At 33.8% G+C, this 11910-nt stretch overlaps 3 protein-coding genes across 3 annotated transcripts in view; all 3 read right to left on the bottom strand.

The window, feature by feature from the left end:
• Positions 1-1963: 1963 nt before the first annotated feature.
• On the bottom strand, positions 1964-2648 carry MONOS_7273 (uncharacterized protein; the record flags this gene model as incomplete). The annotated part of the gene is made up of 3 exons (XM_067877585.1): positions 1964-1988; positions 2049-2547; positions 2615-2648. 3 exons carry the CDS (start codon positions 2646-2648, stop codon positions 1964-1966), a joined length of 558 nt encoding a protein of 185 aa, XP_067726513.1.
• A 1365-nt stretch (positions 2649-4013) lies between these two features.
• Positions 4014-8502, bottom strand: MONOS_7272 (uncharacterized protein; the record flags this gene model as incomplete). The annotated part of the gene is made up of 6 exons (XM_067877584.1): positions 8405-8502; positions 8136-8345; positions 6027-8055; positions 5080-5112; positions 4902-5022; positions 4014-4751 (listed from the first exon to the last, which is right to left on the bottom strand). Exons 1-6 carry the CDS (start codon positions 8454-8456, stop codon positions 4014-4016), a joined length of 3183 nt encoding a protein of 1060 aa, XP_067726512.1. The 5' UTR covers positions 8457-8502.
• A 22-nt stretch (positions 8503-8524) lies between these two features.
• Positions 8525-11910, bottom strand: part of MONOS_7270fu7271 (uncharacterized protein) — a gene marked incomplete at its 5' end in the record, with an annotated part of 8248 nt that continues 4862 nt past the window's right edge. The window contains one exon of the mRNA XM_067877583.1: positions 8525-11910. This exon is cut by the window's right edge and continues 4369 nt beyond it. Within this exon, the coding sequence (XP_067726511.1) occupies positions 9312-11910 (2599 nt within the window). The 3' untranslated portion in view covers positions 8525-9311.

Raw genomic sequence — 11910 nt, 5'->3', positions numbered from 1 at the left:
AATTTATTGTATTTCATAAATCAAAAACAAAAGCAAATTTGATGAGCGTTTTTTTATAAATTCCATTCTTTTGAGTGCATATTTTTCAAAATATGAGAAAAACAAAAATCAAATGAGATTCAAAAAATTTGAATGTGAACTCTAAAAGGTTTTCTTCACAAAAAGAAGAATACACAAAATGTCTTTTCAAAAAATGCAATTCTTTCGAATGGCTTTCAACAGAATAAAAAGGAAAAAAGGCAAAAGTCCAATAAAATTTTAAGAAGTTATTCAAAAAAATATCCCTTAAAAATGAAATAACAATCAAAATTCAAAAAGAAATAAATTGTATGAAAAAGAAGTCATGTTACAGTTGTTGAAAACCATCAGAAAATATTCGTTTCTATTCACATCATTTAACTTCTCAGATATTTGCAGCAGTCCATCAATTCAAAAAAGAAAGAAAGAAAGAAATCAAAATAAATGCAAAGTTCATTCATGATATTCTCCCAACGATATAAACACAACATTCTTGTTCGCTTTTCCTTTCATTCCTTTGTTCCTTTCTGGTCTGCCCAATCAAACTCTTCTGCTTGTTCTTGAAAAAAAGGAACAAAAACAAGCTGATAATCATCCTTGTTTCACAGCTAGCACACTTTTCTTGCTGTTCTTGGGCATTGCAGTGGGTGCAAAAGAGAGCAGAGAGACACATTCACTGGCGAGTGCTTCATAAACAGATTAAACTGGAAACAAATGTTGTATTTAAATTAAAACGAATAGGTTTATTAATCTTTAATAATAATATTGAAAAGAATGTCTTCTCTCTCAAACATACGAAGAATCCAACTCTCTGCTGCTGATCACAAAACATCAGCCGGCTGCACACATTTGTCTGCTGTGAAATACAGCTCAGCTGATGCCAATGGATTTTTTGCTTTCCTTCTGCTCATTTTGCAACCAGTGCCCATTCATCGATATTGAAGAGAGGTCTGCCTGGGTGCTTGCTCATGAAGACAATGAGAGAGATAAGCATCTCTTCAAAGATGTGATCAAAGTTGCGTGCAGAACGCCTATTCATGGGGAAGGTGTAACTGGAAAGAGGAGAAAAAGAAGAAGAAGTGGAAGAGGAAGAAGAAGGAGAAGAATGCAGTTAAAAAGATTGCGAAATTAATTTCTTTCCTGCTATAAATTTATGATTCTCAATTATTAACAAAATAATCGTTGAGATCTTTTGATACGCCAAATCTTCTTGCAAAATAAAAAATTCGTTCATATAAACTGACAACAATATCTTCATATCCTTCTTCTTCCATCTTTTCGCGCAACTTTCGATACAGCATCACTTTCTGCTTTTCTTTTTCATTTTCCTCTTTCGCCTTTCCTTTCAGCCAGCTCCAAGCAAACCAAATAAACGAAATCAAGCTATTTTTCTTTTCCTTTTTTCCGTTCAATATTCTCGAAAGATCACAAAAAATATGTGCATAATACTCCATCACACTATAAAGAATTGTTGGCTGATGCATTTCCTCCAAAATGAAATCGACAGCCTCTTCGCGCAACACACAATCATCAGATTCTGCTTTTCTCAAAATAACGTTCACAAAAAGAAACAAGCAGCACACGTGGACATTTCTATAATTGAACTTAGATGTTATGCACATATCAATGATAAGCGTTGTCAGCTTGGAGTATTTTTCGTCCTGGATTTGGCCATATATCGCAAAAGAATTCAATGTGTGGAGCCATCTTTCCAAAGTGATCGTTTCATCCTCTTCTTTTCCTTTTCTATTCCAATTCACGCTTTTCGATAGCTCTTCCAATTCTCTTGTTGCTTCTCTCACAAAATGCAGCTCATCCACAATCATTCTTTCCAATCTTCTATCATTGAGAAATCTGCTTATCAAAAACTGCCAAGCAGATAGATACTCATTTCGCTTCAGATTGTGATGTTCCCGGTGATGTTGAATGATTTCTGTAATCTCCTTTAAATATAAACTTCGTTTAACTTTCTGACATAAAAAATAACAAGAAAGAAGCAACAATATCAAAAAGCAAACACAACAACACACACGCCACATCCAGCATAGCTCAAAGTCAGCAAAGCCATTTCCACATCTTTTTGAATCTCCTCGTTTTCCTCCTTTTTCAATGCCACTTTCAAAAGGCAAGGAACACAAATGGATAGCATTTCACCTCCAATGTGACCATCTACAAGAATCACATAGCATTCGCAGAGATCAGTCAAAAGCTTTTCGTTTCTTTCTTCTTTTTTCTTCTCATCTTCATCAATAATCATCTTTTCCAATCTTTTGTTCAAGGAAGAAAAGCAACCAAAAAGGCATGGATTAACTTTCAGGGCCTTGCAATATACAAAGTGCTTCAACATGAAAATGGTGTTTTCTATCGAAAATTTCTTTTTTTCAATCATTTCGTTAACTTTATTGCGCCGTTCCTTTGGAAAAGCAAAATAAATTTCATCTTTGTTCATCTCGTCCATCAATACATTCATTTCTTCGATTTTCTGTTTCTGTTCTTCCTCATCGCAATGTTCCAGTTCATCAAATAATTCTGAAAACACCAAATAAAGGAAAGAAATGAGATTACGAATAATTCAAGTGAAATAATATGCACAAACCAGTGAACTTCTCCATGATTCCTGTCTCCCGCATTTTTGAAAATGTGTTGAAAACAGAAAACAACAAAATTTCGTCATTCACGTTGAATGAACAAATGTTTAGATAGAAGAAAGTTTCAGAAATTTTATCCCAAAATAGCAATAGAAAAATATGTGTGTTTATACATTCTTTCTTTTGTTGACATTTTTCAAAAGCAACTGTGGTGAAAATAACGATTCATAATTAATATTTATTTGTTATGGATTCTATGATCAAATAATTATCTTTTAACTGGAATAATTATCCATATAATGATAGAACAGTAAGCGAACATTATCTATAGAACTTGAAATATTATTTCCTGTGGAGACAACAGGAATGATGATGATAAGTTGATTTTGAAATTCAATCTGATGATTATTGGAGATTGGATGGCCAAGGGGAATACAACAATTTCATCAATAACGCAAAAAGACATAATGTATGTAATTTTTATTGTTCTATATGTTGTGAAGATATTTCCATCCGTATCCTCTCCAAAGTGCAGGAATATGAGTTATTGTTGAAATGGCCAATCTCCGCTTTGTGGAGCAATACGATGAGAATGGAGCAGATTATTATATAGCAATTAGGAAATAAATGAAGTTGCGCAAGATGCATGATTTTTATTTGGAACAAGAGATGAAAACAAATTCAAATGATGTTTTATTGAATGTCGATATAAGGAAGGAATTCAGTGAAGGGCAAAATCTGCACAGAATTATATAGCATTTTGGAGCATAAGGCAAAGGAGAAGCTTTTTTGTCGAGGAAAGTGGCAGGCGATATCGAGGGAAGGATATTAATCACTTTAAAACAGGCAAGAATTCAATGGAAAAAAGGAGAACCCCAAAATATCGATTTTATTTATAAGGCTTTCCTGTTTCTCGGACAGCGCAAGACAGACATGGAAGGCTGCGAATTTCTATTTCTGATTCCGCTTTTGCTTCAAAGCAAATGAGAAACAGCACCAACAAAACACTCAATGTTAACCATTTTTCACACGTCATTTGCATGAAAAAAGTGGAAGTCATTTATAACAAAAGGAAAAAAAAAGGTTTCAATTATTTTAAACGCATTAACAAATTGATGAAATGAATGAAATAAAAATTCTACTTCAAAAATTAATTTCTACGCTATTTCAGTTTGAGTAACAAAAGATGGATTGAAAATAGCATTATGAAAGCATTTCTTTACGCAAATAAAGCACATAAAATGCATGAGATGAGTATCAATGATTCTTCCTGATAAAAAATAAGCTTTCCAATTGACAGAAGGCATTCAAGAAAACAAATCGTAAACATTGCTGAATTTTGTAATAAAATGACTTTTAAAAAAAAAAAAAGCCAAACAATTTATCCTTTCTTTTTTTGTCAGAAAATTATTGCGTAAATTCCAAAAGTCGTTCGACAGCATTTTCCTTGTTCCAATGTTCTTTCTTCAGCACGCTCTCCACCAAGCTCGCCGGAAGACCAAACGCTTCTGCCAATTCTTGAATCACTTTTGCTTTATCAGCTGAATTTTTCTGCTGGGCGGTCGAATTGTAGTTGCTTGACTGAGCCTTTTCGGCGAAAAGAGAGTTCATCACATTTTCATCAAGCAACGACAATAAAGAATTCTTTTCTGTTCTATGAGATGAAGAATTGCTTGGCTTGTTTAAAGATACATGTTTACCATTGGGTCTTTCATTTTCATCTTCATTTGGATGTTTACTCTGGAGATGAGATGCAATGACAGATGATGATGATGATGATGATGATGATGATGATGATGGATATGAAGTGAAGTGATTGTGTGAACGAGAGAGCATTCGTTTCTTTGTTTGTTCATCATTTCCTCCAGCCACTTGCATATTACCATTGTTGCTTCCTTGATCATGCTCAGAAAATTGTGAATCGTCTTCCCTCTGCGCGATATTATTCTCTTTCGGAACAGCTTTCCAATTCTTCAAGTAATTCCTTCTCCCAGTGTCACTGTTCATCCACAGAAACCATCTTTCCATCTTCAGAACCAAGTTTGATGGAGGACGAATTGACATTGTAAGAAAAGGAATAACAAAAATTCCCGCAATAGCACGCGCGCAAAATGCTTGCCAGTGTTGTGGAAATGGATTAATATACTATACAAAAGAGAGACAATGAACAAATGCAATACAAAAAAAAGATTCAATTATTTTCAATTTGAATAAAAATAAAATGGAGTTGTGATAAAGTGAATGTAACAATTTGTTTCTGAGAACAGGAAATTTGAATAAGATTATATGACAAACTGATGAAATTGTTAAAAGTGCAGTTAGGTGGCTTATGTAAGGAATTCCTTTATGTGATTTTATTGTGATAAGAGGGATTCTTGTCATTGCCAGAATGGCGCATGGCAAAGTGAAAGACAGACTATGAGATAAAAATTACAATTTATCAATTTAAAATTTTAAAAAGAACTGCACAAACTGCCAATAAGAAAAACATTGCTGGGCTTCATGGCTTGGAATCATAATTTGAATCAAAATTTCAGAAATAGTTGATAATATAATTAGAATCAGAATTCTACTTGAACCAAATCTTCTTTCCAAAGCAATAATATTTAAGAAATATAAGAAAACTTTTTATGCATTCATGAGTACTTTAAAAAAATTTTTTTTATTTTATCATACCTGAGTAAATTCTCATTAAAAAAATGAAAAAAGGAATTTGTGCTTCAGCAAGATAATACGAAGCTGAATACATTTTCCCAACAAAATAAATAATTGTAGCTAGACAAATGCATCTGCTAACAGGAGCATTTCCTTGTGGACAAATTCAAAAATGAATTATTAAAAAATTGAACATTTTCACAAACTGAAGCCACGATAAATTTGTTGCATGTTAATTTTATTTCCTAAGAAATATATTGTTTTTTAAAATCTCCGAATTAGTGGATAATTTTGTTAATAGAAATGAGCACACAACAAATATCACACAACAAATTTTATAATGCAGCATGAATGATCTTTTTATTTGTTTAATTAAGATTAATGTTTCTGAACTGTAAAGAAAAAATCATTTAATAAAAATCAAACATTGCCTATTTTGCAAAATTTAATAATAATAAAACAAAACAAAACAAAATAATTCCAAAATAAAGAAATATTTGTTTTTGAACAAAAAATGTTCTAAAATTTGAAAAGAAACTTTTTATTTTGATTGATTTGCAATAATTTGCTTTTTGATAAAACGAAAATTTCTTCGATTTTTTATCATTTGAGTGTTTCTTATTGCTTGATGAGGAAATCCCATCTGAATATTTATTTTTTCCTCTTTTATTAACCATAGAAAGAGGTTGACAATTTTCCATCTTCTTTTTTGTTTCAAAGGCATTTTTTTCGCTTTTATTGAATTCTTTAAATTTATCGTCAAACAACTTAGCTGTTTTTTCAGTCAAAATTTTGCGTTCTTCTTTATCTTTTATTCTTCGCTTTTCAATCATTATTTCTTTTTCTCTTTCTTTTTCTCTTTCTTTTTCTCTTTCTTTCTCTTTCTCTTCTTCTTCTTCTTCTTTCTTTCTTTTCTTCTTATTCATCATCATCATCATCATCATCATCCATTCTTTTATTCCTCTTTCTCTCCTCTCCTTTCTTCCCTTCGCTCTTCTCACCAAATCTTCAATAATTTCCTCTTTCTTCTCATTACTCCTTTCAATAAGTGCCTCAACCCACACAACTATCATACTTTCGTCAACAATTCTGCTTATTTTATTCATTTTCGCTTTTCTCCTTTCTTCTTCTTCTTCCTTTTCTTCTTCTTCCTCTCTCATTCGACGGAGAAGAATGCATTCCATCACACTCACAGCATTGCGAGGGTGAAGGGAAGAAGAAGAGGAGGAGGAGGAAGAGGAAGAAGGAGAAGGAGAAAGAGAATTGCTCTGTGAAAAAGATGTCAAATATGAATTTTGATAGGAACTTCTATGTAAAGACGACAAAACATCACAATTTTCATTTCTTCTTCTTTTCGTTTCCAATTCTGAATGAGAAAAGGAGTAAAAAGGGGATAAATTCATCTTTTTCATCATTTCCTCTTCTAAACAACGATATTTTCTGCTATCTTTTTCAGTGATTAGCCAATTGTTATGCGCGCAATAGGAAAGATGGTTCAGATATTCGGAATAGACAGTTGAATGGCAAAGAGGGCATTTCTTGGGGAAGGAAGAGGAGAAGAGAAGAGAGGAAGAAGAAGAATGAGAAGAGGAAGAGGAAGAAGAAGATGATGAAGATGAAGATGAAGATGAAGATGAAGATGAAGATGAAGATGAAGATGAAGATGAAGATGATGATGATGATGATGATGATGATGATGATGATGATGATGATGATGATGATGATGATGATGATGATGATGATGATGATGATGATGATGATGATGAAAAATAAGATGATGAAAATGACGATGAAGATGAAACATCATTTGCTGAAGCCAAATACAATTGAATCTTTTGAGGGAAACGAGAAGAAAGAAATGAGCATGCTTTCTTTATTGAAGAAGGAGAAAAAGATGAAAGTGAAGAAATTTTGTTTATTAAATATGAAATTGTTGAAATAAATTCACCCTTTGAAGCGTTTGTATTTGAGGATGAAGGCAAAGAATTGGATGAAGTTGAAGTTGATAAAGATGAAGACGAAGAAGGGGATGATGATAAAGGAGATAAAGGAGGGCAAGAAGATGGAGATGAAGACGAAGAGGAAGAGGAAGAAGATGAAGATGAAGAAGAAGAGGAAGAAGAAGAAGATACAGATGCAAATGAACTTCCTTCTGATAGTTCTTCTCCTTCACCATCAAAATGCAATTGTTGCTCTCTAAGCTGAATCACTGAAAATGGCTGAGAATTTGCCTGTTCAATCATTTCATTCATTTCTTCAAATATCTTCTCGGTTTTATATTCCTCATTTTTCTCATAGAAAAGCCTCATTAATTCGTTTTCTGAATTTAAACATTCATTCAACGTTTCCACTAACTCTACAGAGCAGGAAAACCATTCGTAGCCTTGTTGAAACACAAAATCATGAAGACTTTTTGGATAAGAAGACAAAGTTCGCTCAAAAGAACTGATGGAAGATGAAATATCTGACATGCATTTTTCAATTTGATTTGAATTTTCGCTTTGTCCGTTGTTTGATACGCATTGCTTGGAATATTGAGACAATTCTGGAAGTTCGAAAAACTGTTTTTGAAGATCGTTTAGTTCGATGCGGTATGAAAAAGGAGATGTGTAACTTGGTGGTTCTATCAACTTGCTTTGCGAACTTTCTGATGGAGATAAGCTGAGACTCTTATCAAACAATTGCCCTGCAGAAACAGAACTGAAAGGAGAAGCTGGACTTTGATTGCTTAATGAAACACTTATTCCTAAAAATGGAGAAAAAGTTGGTTGCAACGATTCAAGCAGATTTATAACTATTCATTTAATTTTGATACAGAATGGAATTACGTGCAAATTAAATAAATAAATTTCATTTCACATAAATATGGCAAACATTTATCTTCTGAAAGTGAGGGCAGCGTTAATGTAATTTGGTTATTTTCACCATAAATTGATAGAAAGTGACCATATCTCGTTGCGCATTTAACTGTAATTGCACACAGCAAACCATTTGCCTCAGGCAGATAAATAAATAATGCTCTTTCGAATGTATAACTTCTTATCAATAAACAAATGTCTTTATTTGAAAAAGATGAATTTGGTGCTAAATCAATATAAAAAACGATTCAGTGAAATAAAATCGGAAACAAGCTTGCAGCAAACATTTTATTGAAAGAGTTTCAACATTGGTTTTTAGAGAAAAAATTGTATCCATCAGAAATGCATTGATAAAGTGTTTCAATGAATAATTAGAAAAAAATTATACAAATCATATAAAAATGATTTTTTATTTAAAAGGATTTTTATTTCTTTATGTGAAAAAATAATAATAAATAAATTTCTTTTCCAAACTCATTAACAAAATGTCTGTTGAAAAAGAAAATGATTAAAAAGACGAGAAAAACAATTGCTATTACTCCAAATTAAAAGTTGTTAATAGCATTAATTTTTCACAAAAAATAAATAGATAGCTTTGAAAAGAAAATAAAGTTAAAAACTACTTCAATCAACACAAGCAAAAAATTGCTTTTGAGATGATAAAAACTATTTAAATCCTTAAAACAATTATTTTCTTTTTAAAAAATTTTTTCTTAACTACTAAAAATAAATACAATTAATATCTAAAAAATTCATTCAAGTGAAAAAAATAAATGATAATAATAATAATAATAATAATTCGAAACATTTTTTCTTTGAGCTAAATGCATCAAGTTAACATCAATGAAATAGAAATCTTCTAATTGTCTTATTGACAAGCATTAAGAGCAGCAGTATTGTCAAAAGAAGAAGAAGAATTTGAAGATGATGATGATGATGAATATGAAGAAGAAAATAATGATGAGGAGGGAAAGGAAGAAGAGGAAGAAGAGGAAAAAGAGGAAGAAGAGGAAGAAGAGGAAAAGGAATCAAACAAGCAAAGAAGAAGAGCTTCCAAACGCATTTTTTACCAACATCTTACAAAAAAATAAATAATTATTGAACTCATTTATTCTTTTCATTAAAAAAATATCTTCATTGTTTTGCTTCATTTTCTTCATTATTATTATTTATTTATTTATTTATTATAAAATCAATTGTTTCCTTCTTTTCCTTCTTTTCCTTCTTTTCCTTCTTTTCCTTCTTTTTCTTCATTTTCAATGTTTTCTGAAGAAACGAATGAAGAATTGCTTATTGTAGAGAGAGGCATACAAGGAAAGCCAAAGAGAGAAGAAGAAGAAGGTGATTGAGAAGAAGAAGAAGAGGGGGAGGAAGAAGAAGAAGGGAGTGAAGAAGAATTATTTGTAGAAGAAGAAGAAGAAGAATGAATTGAAGAAGAAGAAATAGGAGGAGGAGGAGAAGAATTTTGGGAAGAAGAAGAAGATAAAAGAGGAGAATGATGTTCAGGAATGATACGTGGATGTAAAGGAGATGAATGAGAAATGATTGGGAAAGAAGAGAAGGAAGAAGGAGAAGAAGGAGAAGAAGAAGAGGGGGAGGAGGAGGAAGAAGAAGAAGAAGAGGAAGAAGAGGAAGAAGAGGAAGAAGAGGAGGAAGAGGAAGAATAAGAGGAGGAAGAAGAAGAGGAGGAAGAAGAAGATGATGATGATGAGTTTGGAGAAGAAACATGAGGAGAAGAGGAAGAAGTTGAAGAAGAAGAAGAAGAAGAAGAAGAAGAAGAAGAAGAAGAAGAAGAAGAAGAAGAAAGAGCAAGAGTATTGTTCAACAGAGAAGAAGGAGAAGAAGAAGGGAGAATATATTTGGGGGCTGGAGGAAGAGGACATCTGACAGAAGAAGGAGAAGGATGAGGAGAAATAACAAGAGGAAGAGAAGAAGAGGAGGAGGAGGAAGAAGAAGAAGATGATGATGATGATGATGGAATGGAAGAGGAAGAAGAGGAAGAAGAGGAAGAAGAAGAACGAAATAGAGAAGGAGAAAAGGAGGAGGAAGAAGGAGAAGAGAAAATGAATTGAGGATTTGGTGAACTGAAACGAGTGTGAGGGGTTGTGGCAATTGATGATGAAGGAGAAGAAGAAGAAGAGGAAGAGGAAGAGGAAGAGGAAGAATTAAAAGAAAGAGAAGGAGGAGAAGAGGAGGAGGAAGATGATGATGATGGTGATGTGAAAGAGGAGGAAGAAGAAGAGGAAGAAGAAGAAGAAGAAGCATTGGAACAATTAAGATTCATATGCTGAAGAGGAAGAGGGGGATAAGGGATGGAAGAGCGAGTGGTGGAAGGAGTAAAGGCGAGTGCGCCAGAACGACTGAAGGAGATGACAGGAGTGAGAGGAGAAGAAGAGGAAGAAGAAGAGGAGGAAGAAGAGGAGGAAGAGGAAGAAGAGAAGGAAGAGGAGGAAGAAGATGAAGAGGAAGACGAAATGGAAGAGGAATGGAAAAGAGAAGGAGATGAGGAAGAAGAGGAAGAGGAAGATGATGATGAAATGGAAGGAAACAAGGAGGAGGAGGAGGAGGAGGAGGAGGAGGAGGAAGAAGAAGAAGAAGAAGAAGAAGAAGAAGAAGAAGAAGAAGAAGAGGTTGCAGAAGAAGAAGGTATATATGTAACATTAGCTGGAGAACAAGAATGAACATTGAGAAAAGGCGAAAGATTTGGCATGTTGTTGAAGGAAGAAAGAGAAGAGGAAGAAGGAGAAGGAGATAAAGAAGAAGAGGAAAAGGGGGAAAGGGAGGAGGAGGAAGAGGAGGAGGAAGAATTTGAAGAAGAAGAAGAGGAGGAGGAAGAGAAAGAAGAGGAAGAGGAAGAGGAAGAAGAGGAAGAAGAGGAAGAAGAGGAAGAAGAGGAAGAAGAGGAAGAAGAGGAAGAAGAGGAAGAAGAGGAAGAAGAGGAAGAAGAAGAAAGATTTCTATTGTGATGTGTTATTGGAGAAAATGAATTGAATGAATTGAAAAGTGTTTTGGGGGAAGAAGAGAGAGAGAGAGGAGAAAGAGGAGAAGGAGAAGGAGAAGAAGAAAGAGGAAGAGGAGAAAGAGAAGAAGAGGAAGAAGAAGAAGAAGTTGTTTGTGTGATGAGATCAGAAGGAAGAGAAGAAGAAGAAGAAGAAGAAGAAGAAGAAAGAGAAGGATGAAGAGGAAGATGAAGAGGGAGAGGAAGAGAAAGAGGAGGAGGAGGAGAAGGAGAATGAGAAGAGAAGGAAGAAGGGGGAGGAGAAGCACAAACATCGAAGGGGAAAGGAAGAATTGGATGAGAAGTGAGTGGAGAAGAAGAAGAAGAAGAAGAAGGAAAAGGAGAAGAAGGAGAGAAAGAGGAGGTGGATGAAGAAGAGGAAGGGGAAGAGGAAGAAGAAGGAGAAAAAGGAGAAGAGGAAGAAGAGGAAGAGGAAGAAGAGGAAGAATTAGAAGAAGAAGAAGGTTCGATTAATATTCTTGAAGTGCGATGTGAATGAGAAGAATGAAATGAGTTTGATGATTTATGTGTTGGTGAATGAATGAAAGAGGAAGAGGAAGAGGAAGAAGAAAGAGGAGAAGAAGAAAGAGGAGAAGAAGAAGAAGAGAAAGGAGAGAAAGAGGAAGAAAGAGGAGAAGAGGAAGAGGAAAAAGAAGGAGGGGAGGAATAATTATTAGGAGGCGTGGAAGGAGGAGAAGGAAAGGAAGAAGAAGGAGGAAGATAAGAAGAAGAAATAAATGAAGAATTTGAAGTGGAAGAAGAGGAAGAAGAGGAAGATGATGATGATGAGTGA

This window comes from Monocercomonoides exilis (genome assembly GCF_001643675.1).
Source record: "Monocercomonoides exilis strain PA203 chromosome Unknown scaffold25-1336746, whole genome shotgun sequence".
Classification (NCBI taxonomy): domain Eukaryota; phylum Preaxostyla; order Oxymonadida; family Polymastigidae; genus Monocercomonoides; species Monocercomonoides exilis.
Note: the sequence above shows the minus strand (reverse complement) of the source record. Positions and strands in the feature narration are given on the sequence as shown.